The 18,413-nt window shown below is 43.2% G+C and overlaps 1 protein-coding gene across 1 annotated transcript; it reads left to right on the top strand.

Moving 5' to 3' along the window:
• Positions 1–11,975: 11,975 nt before the first annotated feature.
• LOC100873108 (transcription factor MYB44) lies at positions 11,976–17,287 on the top strand. The gene is made up of 2 exons (XM_044514692.1): positions 11,976–12,773; positions 13,910–17,287. Exon 2 carries the CDS (start codon positions 16,277–16,279, stop codon positions 16,976–16,978), a length of 702 nt encoding a protein of 233 aa, XP_044370627.1. The 5' UTR covers positions 11,976–12,773; positions 13,910–16,276; the 3' UTR covers positions 16,979–17,287.
• The last annotated feature ends 1,126 nt before the right edge of the window (positions 17,288–18,413 follow it).

Raw genomic sequence — 18,413 nt, 5'->3', positions numbered from 1 at the left:
AATTTGGATGTACTAAATACACGAGAAACAAATACAGTTGCTATATTTCCAAGTTATTAAGCATGCTTGGTTTGGTTACCTCTCTGATCTTCTATTAGGAGTATGTTATATTGTGCATGTGGTGCTCAGTTAATGTTTGGTTCATTTGTTGTGGTGTTTAGTTAACTGCTTGGTTCAATTCTGCAATGCAATGTCCAATTATCGTGGGTAGAATTTTGTATTGTCGTGCATGTGAGGAATAATCGAATTTGGCTGCACTTAATACATGGGAAACATATACAATTCCTATATTCCTAGTTCTTAATGATGCTTGGTTTGGATAAATGGGTTTCCATGCGGCTTGAATTAATCTGATGAATCTGCAATGTGCTTATTTTCCATCAACATATTTTGCTAATAGCATACGAACCCTCACTTAACCTGATCACTAACTACCTTATATGTGTTGCAGGGAAGCAATGGGAAGCACTGAGGTTTACAATCAAGGTTTGCACATGCATGGTCCTTTGTCTAATAGCACATTATTGTGCAATTGCAGGAACCATTCTAATACTTAGGTTTTAAACAATTTGGTCTTGCGCATGTAGGTCCTACTGTCAGAGGTTTTGACCCACTGTTTGACCCTTTTTGCATATGGGGAAATGCGTTGTCCATGAATATCAGTCAAGTCAAGAAACTCGAAAAGATTGTTAGGATAAAGAAATTAGCAACAAAAAACAACAAGATCTTTGTCTGCACAATGAAGAAGACATCAGTTCACTACAGGATGGTACTAACTATTATACCTTGTCTTTTTTATTCCTTTGCCCCATTTTCAATATAGAGAAGATATTTATGCACATCCTTGTTTTCAGGCCTTTCCAAAACATTTCACTGATGATTACCTCTCAAACCACCTATATGGTCAGGAGGCGAGGAAGGTATTCATACAACACTCATGGTTCAATATTGAAGTGTTCCTGAGGAGGACAAAGGATGGACGGTCAGTCATCCACATGCACTGGCCTAAAGTTGGAAAGACCTTCACCATTAATGAAGGCTCAATATTTGCCTTCCGCTTCAGCAGTTTTCCCAATGAGATGCATCTGTCTATGTACCGTCTATGATGCTAATTTCAAAAGGTTCTAGATGTTGCATGTGAAACTTGGTGCTGGTGCAGTTGTGTAGTGGGGTAGCTGAGTGCTGAAGCTATATCATGTTGTACTCTAATGTATTTCAATTATGAAATCCTGCTTCCTTAATATGCAAATGAAATATATTATGTGTTTAATATGAATGTCAATTAGATTAATAAATGGATTATTAATAATAGGGAAATTAGCCTACTAATGGCAAATTAGCCTTCTAATTGGTTTTTGCTATTGCAAACGGTTATTGAGAAAATACCGTGGGCGATAACCTAAGACAACGCACACCGTTTCTAGGAATAAACCTTGTTGGATCGATTAACAATCACACACGACATTCTCTTCCAAACTATTTGTGTTAGGCCACCTTCCGCAAACGTTTACCGCATAAAAACTGTGTGTGATGGACAGCCTTTGCCAGACAGTTTCTTCTATGCACCGACTGTGATGCTTTCAATAACGCAGACGATAAAATTGTTAATATTGTGTGTGATGTCAACGCTATGACAAACGATTTAACGGGGAATATTGTGTGTGACGTACCTGCGAACGGAAATGTTTTCCTTGGAGCGACTGTGTGGGATGTATATACGAACGGAAAGTTTAACGGGGATTGACTGTGTGGGATGTACTTACGACCGGAAACGATTTCGCTTTGTATAATTGTATTTTTTAGCACTACTATACGTATAACCATATTTGCTCGCTCGCCGGTCACAACGACCTCATTTTGCCGAGCGTGTGTGCCAGGAGGGCATATCCCCGACGGTTTCTGGGTCGTGCGGGAAGGACCCCCTATCTCCCACACTCACTTGGTGACGGTTCCATATGCCGTCGCGGAAAGGGGTTAAAAACCGTTTGTATAGCATCAACGCGTACTAGTGGCAATAGCCTATTTTTGACATGAAGACTTTAATACTCAAGCATACCAACAAGCAACCATGTCTTTCAAAATATCAACACTAAAGCAAGTTATCCCTAGCCCATTATGCTCAATCATTGATCCATTCATGAAACACACTCGAATATTAGCTACACCCAATGCTCAAATACAATCATAGTGTCCCTTAGTTGGTGCTTTATAAGAGAAGATGGAGACTCAAATTCAAAATAAAAATTGCATAAGTAAAAGAAAGGCCCTTCGCGGAGGGAAGTAGGGATTTGTAGAGGTGCCATAGCTCAAAGCTTAAATTGAGAGATAAAACATTTTTGAGAGGCATACTTTTCCCACCAACGAAAATGACTTAGAGATCCCAACACTTTCCATGCTAGATACATCATAGGCGGTTCCCAAACAGAAAATAAAGTTTATTCGTTTTTCCACCATTACTTTCACTTTCCATGGCTAGCCGAATCCACGGTTGCCCTCCATACCAAGACTTTCCAAGGAATTTATTATTTGACAACAAAAATTAAATTCATTTTTCATTTCGGGACTGGGCATCCCTAATACCTTTGACGTACTCTCGTGCAATGACAAGTGAATAAACACTCATCATGGGAATAACACATCTAGCATGGAAAATATTTGTCACCCTTCACCGCCCCGCGGGCGGTAGAGCACACAAAAGAGAAATTTATTTTGAAAATTAGAGTTGGCACATGCAAATTTTCTTAGAACGGCATAGAAATACCGCATATAGGTAGGTTTAAAGGGTTTTGGATGCACAAGTAGTGATCATACTTAATGCAAAATGAAGACTAGCGAAAAGATTGAGAAGCGACCAACCAAGAAATGAAAAATCTCGTACCCAAGCATTAAGCATACGTAATACCGAATAATGCACCACAAGTAGGATATAAATTTCATTGCATAACTATTGACTTTAGTGCTTGCATAGGGAATCACAAACCTTAACATCAATATTCTTACTAAAGCACAATTACTCATCAACATGACTCACATATCATATCGTCATATCTCAAAACCATTACTAAGAAACAAGTTTTATTTTGTCCAATGATCTTCATTAAAGTTTTTATTATATCCTCCTTGGATATCTATCAATTTGGCACCATTTTTATATGTTGCTTTTGATAAGCTCAAACAAATATAAGTGAAGAATATGAGCATAATTTTTCTTTCTCTCAAAATAATTTAAGTGAAGCAAGAGAGAATTTCTTAAAATGTTACTAAATCCAAAATAAATCTAAGTGAAGCTGAGAGAATTTCTTCAAAAAACACAAAGCACACCGTGTTCAAAAGATATAAGTGAAGCACTAGAGCAAATCCATGGCTCTAAAAATTTAAGTGAAGCATACAAGCAAGAATAGCATAATTTTTGGCTCTCTCAAAAAGGTGTGTTCAGCAAGGATTCAACACTTGAGACACAAAGCGAAACAAGTAAACACTCATATCATACAAGACGCTCCAAGCCAAACTCATAGTATGTGACGAATAAAAATATAGCTTCAAGTAAAATACCGATGGTTGTTAGAAGAAAGCGGGGATGCCACTCGGGGGCATCCCCAAGCTTAGTTGCTTGCTACTTCTTTGAATATTATCTTGGGGTGCCTCGGGCATCCCCAAGCTTAGCCTTTTGTTAATCCTTATTCCTTCATCCATCGTAAGATCACCCAAAACTTGAAAACTTCAATCACACTAAACTCCAACAAAACCTTCGTGAGATCCGTTAGTATAAGAAAGCAAACCACTACTATAAGTATTGTTGCAAACCTATTCTTATTTTGTTTTTGCTTATATCCACTGTATTCCAACTTTCTATGGCAAAAACTCATCAAAGAAAACCATAAAATCATCAAAATAAGCACACAACACAAAGAAAACAGAATCTGTCAAAAACAGAATAGTTTGTAGCAATCTGGATCTTCCGAATACTTCTGTAACTCCAAAAATCTTCTGAAATTAGGAAAACCTGGGTAATTTGTATATTAATCTTCTAAAAAAGAATCATCAAAAGCACGTTTCTGTGATTTATTGAAACTATTTTCGTGAGTGCATAAGTTTCTATTTTTTCAGCAAGATCATATCAACTTTCACCCAAATCAACCCAAAGGCCTTGCTTGGAACAAACACTAATTAAAACACAAAAAACACAATCATAACAGTAGCATTATTGTTCTAGCACTCAAGAATAGAAAACAAACACTAAAAATAAATTTTATTCATTGGGTTGCCTCCCAACAAGCGCTATCTTTTTACGCCCCTAGCTAGGCATAACGCGTAGGATCTAAGTTTTGTCATCCTTGTCCAATTCCTTGATCGAACACTTAGTATTTTTCAAAGATTTTTCATATAGATTCTCAGCGACAAAACTTCTAGGCATGAGATTGAAAAACTTATTTTCGCAAAAAGGGTCCCTCATGACTTCAATAAAGTTGGGATGGATACTAATCATCTTAAGATCTCCTTTATCACTGCTATAGGTTGCACCTTTGTTTTTAGTGTCTTGAGTAGTCTTGCTATCTTTCACAGGAGTTTTAGTAGAAGCAAAAGTCGTACCTAGATTAGAAAAATTTCTTCCAGTTTATCAATCCTAGACGGGCTCTCTTCGATTCTTTCACGAATTATAGTTCCATTTTATTTTAGCAACTTAAAAACGTCTCCCACTTTTGACCCAACTTTAGTAGCATAACTTTGCATTTTTCTATCCAAGTTTTCAGTATGTTCTACGGTAAGCATTTTCTTTTCAATAGCATCTAGTCTTTCCATAACATGCTCGAGAGTCAATATTGTTTCATTAATCACGAGTGGTGGTGAACCCACTAAATTTCCCAAAACGTTAAAAGCATCAAGAGAAGGACACATCAAGAAATTCCCACCGGTAATCGTATCAAGGACGAATCTATACCAAGTGGTGATGCCCACATAAAAACAACGAAGAAGAACAACGGTAGATTGCTTGCGGATAGATCTATTATGAGCATTGCAAATCCTATAACAAGCATATTTTAAATTCTCTCATCCCCTTTGTTAAAGTTGAGAACCTCGTTCTCGGGGGTGCACGCAATAGAAGAAGAAAATCCATAATGACAAAAGGTGATAAACAAGATCACACTCAAAAACAGATCTGACAAGAAAACGACGAATGAAAAAGAGGGCGAATAAAATGGCAATTTTTTTTGAAGTGGGGGAGAGGAAAATGAGAGGCAAATGGCAAATTATTTAGATTGCAAGGAGATGAGATTTGTGATTAGGAACCTGGTTGATGTTGAAGATCTTCCCCATCAACGGCACCAGAAATTCCTTTTGATGTGTGCTAGAACTACGTCGGTATTTCCCCAAAGAGGAAGGGATGATGCAGTATAGCGACGGTAGGCATTTCCCTCAGTGATGAGACCAAGGTTATCGAACCAATAGGAGAACCTCCTCACACCACGTAAATAGCACTTGCACACAAATAACAAATACTCGCAACCCGACGTGTTAAAGGGGTTGTCAATCCCTTTCGGGTACGGCGCCTCAAGATAGGCAAATAACCTGAGGTAAAAGTGGCAGATAGGATAAATAGACCGCGGAACAAATAAATTGCAGCAAGGTATTTTTATATTTTTGGTTTAATAGAACTGAAAATAAATTCAAAGGAAAATAGATCGCAAAGGCAAATATGATGAAAAGAGACCCGGGGGCAGTAGGTTTCACTAGTGGCTTCTCTCGAGAAAAATAGCAAACAGTGGGAAAACAGTTACTGTTGGGCAATTGATAGAGCTTCAAATAATCATGACGATATCCAGGCAATGATCATTATATGGGCATCACATCCAAGATTAGTAGACCGACTCCTGCCTACATCTACTACTATTACTCCACACATCGACCGCTATCCAGCATGCATCTAGTGTGTTAAGTTCATGGAGAAATGGAGTAATGCAATAAGAACGATGACATGATGTAGACAAGATCTATTTATGTAGAAATAGACCCCATCTTGTTATCCTTAATGGCAACGATACATACGTGCCGTTTCCCCTTCTGTCACCATAAGATCGAACCCATCACAAAGCACCTCTTCCCATTGCAAGATAAATAGATCAAGCTGGCCAAACAAAACTCAAATATAGGAGAAGAAATACGAGGCTATAAGCAATCATGCATATAAGAGATCAAAGAAAAATCAAATAACTTTCATGGATAAAAACATAGATCTGATCATCAACTCAAAGTTCATCGGATCCTAACAAACACACCGCAAAAAGGCTTACGTCATATGGATCTCCAAGAGACCATTGTATTGATAATCAAGAGAGAGAGAGAGAGAGAGAGAGAGAGGAAGCCATCTAGCTACTAACTACGAACCCGTAGGTCTACAAAGAACTACTCATGCATCATCCGATAGGCACCAATGGAAGTGGTGAACCCCTCCGTGATGGTGTCTAGATTGGATCTGGTGGTTCTAGACTCTACAGCGGCTAGAACTGATTTTCGTCGACTCCCCTAGGGTTTATAGAATATTGGGATATTTATAGAGTAAAGAGGCGGTTCAGGTGGCACCTGAGGTGGGAACAACCCACCTGGGCACGCCAGGGCCATCAGGCGCGCCCTAGTGGGTGTTGCCCTCCTCGAGGCACCCCCAGGTGCAGCCCTGGCCCACTGGATGTCTTCTGGCCCAAAAAAATCCTCAAAAAGTTTCGCTACATTTGGACTCCGTTTGGTATTGATTTCCTGCCATGTAAAAAACATGAAGAAAACATCAACTGGCATTGGGCACTATGTCAATAGGTTAGTACCAAAAAATGATATAAAATGATTGTAAAACATCCAAGAATGATAATATAACATCATGGAACAATCAAAAATTATAGATACGTTGGAGACGTATCACAGCGTGACGCGGGATGACCCGAGCCCCAGATGGGCTCGGGCGGGTAGACCTTGGGCCGGGAGGGCGAAAGTGGAGGGGAGCCGTCTGCAGGGTGACATGGCCGGCTCTGAGTGGCTGGAGCGGCGGCGGCTGGCTCACCTGGATCCGTTAAGTGGCGACGCGTGGGTGGCTGGGCGCGGAAAACTGAGGAGGAGGGGGCTAGGAGGTTAGGGAGAGGGGTAGGCTAGGTTAGGGATGTACAAAAATGGACTAGGGGGTTTAAATAGGGAAACGACTAGGGTTAGGGGGTTTTCGGACCCTCCGATCGCGACCGGACGACTCCGGTCGGAGGGGGGGCTAGGTTGGGCATAGGTGGGCTGTGTAGAAGGGGTTGGGCTGAGAGGAGAGAAGAGAAGTGCAGCCCGGGAAGGGTTTCGGAGACCGAAAACGTCTGACGAATAAACCGACTATATTGGCGCTATATATTAACAGTTGGGCTATCAAACGGACTCCGAATGCGACGAAATTTGGCAGGCGGTCTACCTACACCAAAATAAGACCGCAGGCCAACTTCCACCCCATTCCGAGAACAATTTTACGCCAGTTATAAAATAATATTTTGGAGGTGCCGCATGCACGTGCGACTGTGAAAGGGCTCGGAACGGACAATAGAGAGAAATGGGAGACCCAGATGGATGCAAGTTTTAAAAAACATGCAGATGAAATGCACATGATGACATGGCAAAGTGCAACACGCAAGCGAATGACATGGGAACGACGGCGAATAACTGGAAGACATCTGGAGCATCGGTCTCGGGGCGTTACAACTTACAACTGCATTTTTCTTCTAGTTTATCAATCCTAGACGGGCTCTCTTTGATTCTTTCATGAATTATAGTTCCCTTTTGTTTTAGCAACTTAAAAACGTCTCCTGCTTTTGACCCAACTTTAGTAGCATAACTTTTTCTATCCAAGTTTTCAATATGTTCTATGGTAAGCATTTTCTTTTCAATAGCATCTAGTCTTTCCATAACATGCTCGAGAGTCAATATTGTTTCATTGATCACGAGTGGTGGTGAACCCACTAAATTTCCCAAAGCGTTAAAAGCATCAAGAGAAGGACACATCAAGAAATTCCCACCGGTAATCGTATCAAGGACGAATCTATACCAAGTGGTGATGCCCACATAAAAACAACGAAGAAGAATGACGGTAGATTGCTTGCGGATAGATCTATTATGAACATTGCAAATCCTATACCAAGCATATTTTAAATTCTCTCCTCCCCTTTGTTTAAAGTTGAGAACCTCGTTCTTGGGGGTGCACGCAATAGAAGAAAAAAAATCCACAATGACAAAAGGTGATAAACAAGATTGCACTCAAAAACAGATCTGACAAGAAAACGACGAACGAAAAAGAGGGCGAATAAAATGGCAATTTTTTGTGAAGTGGGGGAGAGGAAAACGAGAGGCAAATGGCAAATAATGTAAATTGCGAGGAGATGAGATTTGTGATTAGGAACCTGGTTGATGTTGAAGATCCTCCCTAGCAACGGTGCCAGAAATTCCTTTTGATGTATGCTAGAACTACGTCGGTATTTCCCCAAAGAGGAAGGGATGATGCAGTATAGCGACGGTAGGTATTTCCCTCAGTGATGAGATCAAGGTTATCGAACCAGTAGGAGAATCTCCCCACACCACGTAAACAACACCTGCACACAAATAACAAACACTCGCAACCCGATGTGTTAAAGGGGTTGTCAATCCCTTTCGGGTACGGCGCCTCAAGATAGGCAAATAACGTGAGGTAAAAGTGGTAGATAGGATGAATAGACCGCAAAACAAATAAATTGCAGCAAGGTATTTTTATATGTTTGGTTTAATAGAACTGAAAATAAATTCAAAGGAAAATAGATCGCAAAGGCAAATATGATGAAAAGAGACCCGGGGTCCGTAGGTTTCACTAGTGGCTTCTCTCGAGAAAAATAGCAAACGGTGGGAAAACAATTACTGTTGGGAAATTGATAGATATTCAAATAATTATGACGATATCCAGGCAATAATCATTATATAGGCATCACGTCCAAGATTAGTAGACCGACTCCTGCCTGCATCTACTACTATTACTCCACACATCGACCGCTATCCAGCATGCATCTAGTGTATTAAATTCATGGAGAAATGGAGTAATGCAATAAGAACGATGGCATGATGTAGACAAGATCTATTTATGTAGAAACAAACCCCATCTTGTTATCCTTAATTGCAATGATACATACGTGTCGTTTCCCCTTCTGTCACTGGGATCAAGCACCGTAAGATCGAACCCATCACAAAGCACCTCTTTCCATTGCAAGATAAATAGATCAAGTTGGCCAAACAAAACTCAAATATCGGAGAAGAAATACGAGGCTATAAGCAATCATGCATATAAGAGATCAAAGAAAACTCAAATAACTTTCATGGATGAAAACATAGATCTGATCATCAACTCAAAGTTCATCGGATCGTAACAAACACACCGCAAAGAGGCTTACATCATATGGTTCTTCAAGAGACCATTGTATTGATAATCAAGAGAGAGAGAGAGAGAGAGGAAGCCATCTAGCTACTAACTATGAACCCGTAGGTCTACAAAGAACTACTCACGCATCATCGGAGAGGCACCAATGGAAGTGGTGAACCCCTCCGTGATGGTGTCTAGATTGGATATGGTGGTTCTGGACTCTACGATGGCTAGAATTAATTTTCATCGACTCCCCTAGGGTTTCTGGAATATTGTGGTATTTATAGAGCAAAGAGGCGGTTTGCGGGGCATCCGAGGTGGGCACAACTTACATGGGCACGCCTGGGTCCCAAGGCACGCCCTGGTGGGTGCCGCCCTCCTCTAGGCACCCCCCCATGTGCAGCCCTAGCCCACTGGATGTCTTCTGGCCCAAAAAAAATCCTCAAAAAGTTTTGCTGCATTTGGACTCCGTTTGGTATTGATTTCCTGCGATGTAAAACATGAAGAAAACAACAACTGGCATTGGCACTATGTCAATAGGTTAATACCAAAAAATGATATAAAATGAATGTAAAACATTCAAGAATGATAATATAATATCATGGAACAATCAACAATTATAGATATGTTGCAGACGTATCACGACGCGACGCGGGCTGACCCGGGCCCCAGATGGGCTCGGGCGGGCTGGCCGTGGGCCGGGAGGGCCGCGGTGGAGGGGAGCCGGCTGCGGGGTGACATGGCCGGATCTGAGTGGCTGGAGCGGCGACTGCGGCGGCGGCTGGCTCACCTAGATCCGCCAAGTGGCGGCGCGCGGGTGGCTGGGTGCGGAAAACTGAGGAGGAGGGGGCTAGGAGGTTAGGGAGTGTGGTAATCTAGGTTAGGGATGTACGAAAATGGACTAGGGGGGTTTCGGACCCTCCGATCGCGATCGGACGGCTCCGGTCGGGGGGGGGGGGGGGGTTAGGTTGGGCATAGGTGGGCTGTGTAGAAGGGGTTGGGCTGAGAGGAGAGAAGAGAAGTGCAGCCCGAGAAGGGTTTCGGAGACCAAAAATGTCCGACGAATAAACCAACTATATTGGGGCTATATGTTGACGGTTGGGCTATCAAACGGACTCCGAATGTGACGAAATTTTGCAGGCGGTCTACCTACATCAAAATAAGACCGCATTCCAACTTTCACCCCATTTCGAGAACACTTTTATGCCAGTTATAAAATAATATTTTGGAGGTGCCGCGGGCACGTGCGAGTGTGAAAGGGCTCGGAACGGACAATAGAGAGAACTGGGAGACCTGAACGGATGCAAATTTTAAAAAACATGCAGATAAAATGCACATGATGACATGACAAAGTGCAACACGCAAGCGAATGACATGGCAACGACAGCGAATAACTGGAATACATCTGGAGCATCGGTCTCGGGGCGTTACAACTCAGGTATGGCTTACCTCATTAGAATGGTCGAAGCGGCGGCGTTGGCGCTCGAGTGTCAATGGGCTCGCGTTCCTAGCTTTTCTTGAACAACCGGTGTCAAATGGGTGCACGGGTGCCCATGGGTGTAATGGGAAAGGAATTGAGCTCGCGGGAGTTGCGTCCAGAGGCTGCAGCTCTCAGATGATTCCGTGCAGCGTGGCAGTGTGTAGGTGTGCGCAAGCTAGGGGAATGGAAGAGGGGGTCAAAGGGGATTTCTAGGCGGTCTTAGGAGGCGTGGGGAGCTCTATGCGCAATGTGTGCGCTGTGGGGCGCCGACGTTTGTTGTTGTGTCGTTCTTGCACGATGTGGAGTGATGTTGACGGGTTGGCCCGGGGTGTGAGAGAGATGGAGAGAGAGAGAGAGAACGCAGGCTGCGGTGGTCGTTGGATTTGCGGCCAAATTGAATTTATTTCTATTCTTTTATCACAAAGTTTTGTTCTATATATGTTTTGCGTGTAAAAGATTGTTCCTATTGTGTAGCTGTCTCCAATCTTTTTGGACTTGAGGAATTATATTATGTAACTGGATGCAAATGGATCGTTCGTGGGAGTGGGTGTGCGGTGGGGGGCAATTTTGGTTGAAGGTGTTGGCAGTTTTCAGTTTTTGAAGGCATTTTCCATGAAAATTGGCATCGTTTGATTACGATCAAACGGCTGTGCTGGCGTTCGCTAGGGCCTCCCTCCCAGCGGACGTCCGCCACTTAATAGTACATAATAAAATAACAAGCCAAACACTAACTCCACTGAATATGAATTTCATACCGGAATGCAAATTGTAGCTGAATCGACTGTGTATGTTTTAATAATAAAACCGCTCGAATTATAAGTGACACCTATTTGTTTTGAATACCCACGGCTGCGTGGATATTTCTTAGGCCGTGTGGTCCTATCCTAGTACCTACGATTTCCGTGTGGTAAGATAGCTCTACGGAAACGATAACCGCCGAACGTGCCGGTTTTTGACGATTGGGGCCGAACGTCTTTTTCTTTTTTCTTTTTTTTTTGAGGGGAACCGAACGTCTTTTTCACCATTGGATCATTAGCACGAATATCAGAGCATCCAGATTAGCCACGTCATACCTTTTTTAGTTCGGGAAATAAGCTCCTGGTCGCGAACATCTCGTACGCATGTCTTCCTCCCTTATCCACTTCCATCCTCTCCCCCACCGCTCATTTCTGCATCCCACCCTCCTCCTCCCGCACAGAGCACACACAAGGGGAGCGGCCATGCCACGGCGACGAGGGAAGGCCATGATGGGGCGACGTCGGAGAGGTGGCAGGCGGCGGCGAAGACGAGGAGCAGGAATATCGCCGTCTCACATCTCCACCGGGACCAACATCGTGGTGTTGAGGCGGTGGAGTGGAGGCCTGGGGAGAGTTGTCTAGAAGAGGAGGAGGTTGCCGGAGGAAGAGGGGAAGGGTGGGGGAGCGCCGTGGTCTTCCCGGCGGCGTGGGTGGTGTTGGTGGCGGTGAGGAGGTCCAGGGAGGCGGGCGGCAGAAGCGGATGCCTCGAAGGAGGAGGAAGGCGCTCGCGGCTGCAGCTGGGATTCGAGCTCCGCCGCGGATCAGGCTCCCGTGTACTCCCGCTGCTCCTTCTTTTCAGCTCCTGCCCTGAGAACGGCGGGGGCGGGCCGACGGGTGACCCTGGTGTGCTTCGACCTCTGCAGTGGACGCCGACGTGGGAAGATGTTGGTCGACCAGGGGGGTGGGGGGAGGCACCATGCCGTGCGCGTTGTCGACGTCAATGGGCCTGCGGTCGTGGTGGCCAACGGCGTGTTCGTCAGGGCGTCGCGGCAGCCACCAACCACTTAAAGTCCGGCGACCTCCGCGCGCTCGATGCGGTCTTCAGGAAGGCACATCTGCTCTGTGCTCCTCCGGCACCCGACACCATTAAGCTGAAGTCAAGGTCTCATTCCTCTGCTTCCCGTGTGTTTTGATTTTCGTCCCCAAATTGGTGTGTTGCGTGTTTATGCATACGACAGCAGGGTGATGATCTTTGTTGTAGCAATCACCTGAGTATAGCTTTTCAATCTGTTAATTTAGCTGCTGGTTTCGATTTTGGTATGGCCAATCTGTAGTTGCCATGGGCATTTCCAGTATGGATGCAGTGATGTCAAGTTTTGATATACGCCGCCACTGTAATTTTTTCCATGTTTTTTGATTAGGAAAAACATGTTTTTGCCATGACAATTTCATATAATTAATAGTTTGCCATCTCTGCTAAGATCAGATCTGGTCAACCCTCTTTAAAATGTTTAGGGGTGTCATGGCAATTTTCAACCCACAGTTAGCATGCTAATTTTCACTCTAGGTTTGGGTTTAGCAAAGGTGCAATCTGTAGTTGCCCCGGAGCAAATCCTATTATGCAACTGATGGTAAGTGGATATGTAGCAGAGCAAGTTATAACCCACAGACATGGCAAATTTACATGAGATATACCATCTTTTTGTTGTGTTGTCATGGCAAATTAATTTGCCATTAGTTTAGTTAATGTTTTTCCATGTAAACTTAAGAGTTGTTTTGCCATGGCAACTTTAGTTGTGTTGTCATCGCAAAACTTAAACATGTATTTTTTTTTGATATGACATGTTTACGGTGTGTTTTTGCCATGAAAACTGAAATGTACTTTTGCCATGGCAATTTAAGATGAGTTTCTTGCCATGGCAAATTTAAGATGAGTTTCCATGGCAAGTTTGGAGTTTTTTCACTCCATTCAATACTTGCCACGGAGCCTTAAAATGTGTTGCATTGGCAAGTTTAGATGTTCTTTTACGGTGTGCTTTTCACATCGAAACTAAAATATACTTTTTTGCAACAACAATTTAAGACGTGTTTTTCGTCATGGCAACTTTACCATGTCGGGAATATTACATATCAGGCCATGGCAATTTTAAAATCATTTTTTTTCTCAAAGTGGCAAACTTATTTTATGGACCATGGCAAGTTTAATTCACTTACCGTGGTAAATTTCTTTTTCTCGCATCATGACAAAATTTACCTTTTTATTGCCATGGCAACTTCACCTTTATCTCTTTGTTTCAGGTACCAAGTCTCTTTTTTCGTCATGATAGCAAGAATAAATTGTTTAACCATGTCTCCCCACCAAAGGTCAATCCATCTCTCTCTCTTCCCCTCATCCCCCACCCCAAGTTGTTAGTGCACTCAAGTTAATTTGTAGATGTCTTTTTCAGCTAGCTCCCCGTAGAAAATGGCATTTTTTTGGTCAGTTTTGTGTAGAAACATGGCAAATATAGACTTTTTTACATTCTGTAACTTGCCATGACAATTTAGTCTTCTTTTTTGCCATGGCAAATATAGATTTTTTTTCTTCTCTTTTGTTTTCTATGATGGCAATTTTCACCCAAGTTCACAATCTAAAAAATTGCCATGGCAATTTTCAGCATTTTTTGGCTGTGAGCATGATAAATCTTTTCTTATTTTTTTATAACATGGCAATTTTTTCTTTGTCATGACATGGCAAAAATTCCCTTTCATTTTGCCATGGCAAATTTACTTTGCACATACATGGCACAATTTTCCCTTTTACTCCCTCCGTTCCTAAATATAAGTCTTTGTAGAGTTTTCACTATGGACCACATACGGATGTATATAGATGCATTTTAGAGTGTAGATTCACTCATTCTGCTCCGTATGTGGTCCATAGTGAATTCTCTCCAAAGACTTACATTTAGGAACGGAGGGAGTATTTGCCATGCGATTATTTACTCATTTTTGCCATGTCAAATTTACCTTTATTTTTGTCATGGAAAAATTTATCTTTTATTTGCCATGCCAAAACTAAGTAAAATTCATGGAGCATGGAAAATTTAACTTTGTACTTTTGCCATGTCAACTTTTACTTTTTTTGCCATGACAAATTTTTAGCTTCATTGCCATGGAAAATTTACCTTTAATTACTTGGCAAATTTACTGTTACATACATGGCAAATTTTACTCTTTTTTGCCATGTCAAAAAATTTACTTTTAACTTTGCCGTGGCAAAATTTTACCTTAATTGCCATGGCGACTTTTATTCGTAAGTACATGGCAAATTTACTTGAACATACATGTCAAATTTTATTCTTTTTTGCCATGTCAAAAAATTTACTTTTAACTTTGCCATGCCAAATTTTTACCTTAATTGCCATGGCGACTTCTATTCGTAAGTACATGGCAAATTTTCTTGAACATACATGGCAAATTTTACCATGGAAAAATTAACCTTTTTATTTCCATGGCAAAATTAACTTTTTATTGCCATGGCAATTTTTATTTAACATACATGGCAAATTTACTTTTTGTCACTCATGACACATTTAATTTCTAACGGAGCATGGCAAGTTTGAGTTATGTTTTTGCCATGGCAAAAATACTTTACATCCACGGCAGATTTCGACCTTTCCATCGTTCATGGTAATTTTGCTTCTATAGACTATGGTACATTTACTTTACAAAACATGGCAATCACCACTACACCAACCATGTTGCATTTTTTTTTCTGCTCTACATGATGGCAAGTTTCAATCCACTTTTTTGTCTCTTTATTTATATAGTAAAAATAGCATACGGATTTTTAATCCACATTTTTTGCCATCATGGTAGCCATTTGCATAAAAAGATCTTTTTTTGAACAGGGCAAATTTTGCTTATAAAGATGATGGCAATTTTTTTGGCTTCAACCCATAGTGATTGTTAGTAGTATCTTGTTCTTTATTTTATATATCTATCGTGCCAAAATCCGACCTTTATTATTCATAGCCAAAAGCGGGCTTTCTTAGTCACATTAGCTTTTGGACAAACTGGGCTTTATTTTCCTGTTTTTTTTCAACGAAGAAAAAGGCCTGGGGGTGTTCGGGCTGGGCACTTGACGTCCCGAACGACACCGTTCGATTGATTGGCTTTCCCGTGACGAACGAGTCGTTCGGTCTGGGAGGTCGGTACTTATCGATGTCCTGGCTCTAAGAGACAGCGAGTCTTTCCTTCTTTAGGGGCGAGGGAGGTACATAAATCTACAGAATCCAAATTAATTTCCATGTTGGCACCCGTCTCCGCGATAAACTCGGCCCATACGCGCTAGTTTCCATACATTTGATGGATTTCCGATCCGACGGACGCACAGCCCATCAATTCCCGATCTAAACTTTCCATATCCTGGTCGATCGTTCCTGTCATATCTTCCTCCGCACGGGCTCGGCCGGGACTGCCTTTCCTTGCAGCCGACGCCGTTTGGACTCCTGCTCGGATCCGGTGCCAACTCCACTTCGCCTATATAAGGCGGCACGCAGCGGCGGCCTCCCCACACCACCCGCAACGCGTCCACCTTCTCCCTTCCGGCCTCTCGCCACCGCACGCACGCACGCACGCGTCAGCTCCATCCTCTGCAAGAAAGGCGATCCAAGCTTGGGGGTGATGATGCCGACGTCGGGCAACGACGCCGGCGCCTGCGACGGTGACGGCTCGCCGCACGGGGTCAAGAAGATGTGGACCAAGGAGGAGGACGACCTGCTGCGGGAGCAGGTGCGGCGCTGCGGCGGCCCGCACAACTGGGACTCCATCTGCCGAGGGCTGCCCGGCCGCAACTCCAAGTCGTGCCGCCTCCGCTGGTGCCAGCACCTCGACCCCAGGGTGGAGGCCGTCAAGCCCTTCACCATCCAGGAGGACATGCTCATCGTCAAGTACCAGGCCACCTACGGCAACCGCTGGTCCACCATCGCCGATTTCCTCTCCGGCCGCACCGACAATGCCGTCAAGAATCGCTGGAACTCTGTCCTCCGCAAGCGCCAGGAGCACGCCCCCTCCCAACAGGGCCAGACGCGCCCGTGGGCTCCTTCCGCTGCCCGACAGGCCGCGGGCCCCGAGGTCACGCCGCGGTGCCTGCCGCTGTTCCCTGGTTCGGCCGAGGAGGTGTGGGAGGCTGACACATCTGCGGCGGCGAGGAAGTGCCTCGACCTGTTCCCTCTGGCGCCCGGGGATATCAGGGCCGATGTGGATGCAGCGGCGCCGCCCAGTGACATGGCTTGCGGAGCAGGCGACCCGCTCACCGAGCTGAGGCTCTGGCCGGCGCCGAGAGTGGTGTTCGACGTAATGCCGCTCCAGGCTTACCGGATGTAGATTCTAGTCTTCTTGCCTATACTTGGTTGTTCTCTCATCTTACTTTTTGCTGATCGCGGGGAATTTTCCTAGTGGAATTTAATTTGATTTGTAATGGAAGAATGTTGTTAGGACTCAATTGTAACGGAAGATCTGTGGATCTTGGTATCAACAGAACGCTGGATTTTCTGTAGTCGTAGTGCTTGCTGGTTAGGTAATCAAGAAAGTTCTGAACTTAGTGTAATTCTTTGTGCTTCTTGATGATCAAGAAAATTCTGAATGTCTTGTAATTTCCATGACCATCGTAATCAACAAATCAATCTTTAGCAATTTTCTTGTTCACTGGAGATTACTGAACTTTCTTGCTTGTTGGTTGTTGGAAGTAATCTAGAAAGATTTTACGTTCTTTGTATTACCTTTTTCTTGCTTGTCGATGTGCCGTTTATCGTGTGCAGTACTACTCGGTTACTCCTGATCTGTTTGGATTCAGTACTTCAGTTACTCATGATCTTCCAACAAAAAATTGAAAAGTTACTCATGATCTTCCAGGGCCAAATGCTGTCAAGACAAAGCAGCCTGACCTGCTTGGATTCAGTATTTCCGAATTTGCTTGCTTGTTGGAAGCATTCACACAGATTATACGTTCTTCGTGTACCTTTTTTCCGTTTTTCGGCACATGGATCAACGGTAATCAAATTTGTTTTTAAGAAAAAAAGGGAATATACGACACTCCTTGAGAAGTTCATTGTTTGTTTTTTTGCCTACATAGTATTTTGCCCTGAATTCACCTTCTATTTTATACTTAATTTGAAAATTCGAACCAGATTTCCTTGTTTGCATTAAACTCTGAATTCTGAAACAATTCGCCTATGAACGCAATGTTTTTGAGCTCACAATCACTAAGAGCACCACCAAAAGGCTTCCATACACTTTCGAGGACGAGGGTTGGCCTGCTTTCTCCTCCATGAGCATGATTTCATTTATGTCACCCACCAATAGCCATGGGTGGTCAGAGTGTTACTATAGGTAGCGCATGCGCTCCCATGTCTAGTGTTTCTCCTCGAAACGGAATTCACCATAAGTTCTGGTGAGTCTCCGTTCCCTTCCACCTCTTCACCACCTTAACATCAATGTAATAAGGCGTCGCAAACAATTTCTACACACTATCCTCTCTTCTCCAAAATAGCACTAGCCATCCTTCCTTGTCACTCACCGAGACAATTTTAAATCTCATATGCAAATTTCTAGACAAACACTCAGCTGGATAGCCATCGAGGTGTGTCTCCGACAGGAGCAAAACCTCCGGGGTTACAACAGTGATGGGCAACCAGGAATAATCGAACTGCCGCAATGTTACCAAACCATGGCAGTTCAAGAATAGGAGTTTCATTGTTGTCTGCGCACCCATCCGAGAGAGGCTGCTGATCATCTCGAAGCTGACTTGCATAACCCCCCT

The sequence above is a fragment of the Triticum aestivum genome, chromosome 4B, assembly GCF_018294505.1.
Source record: "Triticum aestivum cultivar Chinese Spring chromosome 4B, IWGSC CS RefSeq v2.1, whole genome shotgun sequence".
NCBI classification, from domain to species: domain Eukaryota; kingdom Viridiplantae; phylum Streptophyta; class Magnoliopsida; order Poales; family Poaceae; genus Triticum; species Triticum aestivum.
Note: the sequence above shows the minus strand (reverse complement) of the source record. Positions and strands in the feature narration are given on the sequence as shown.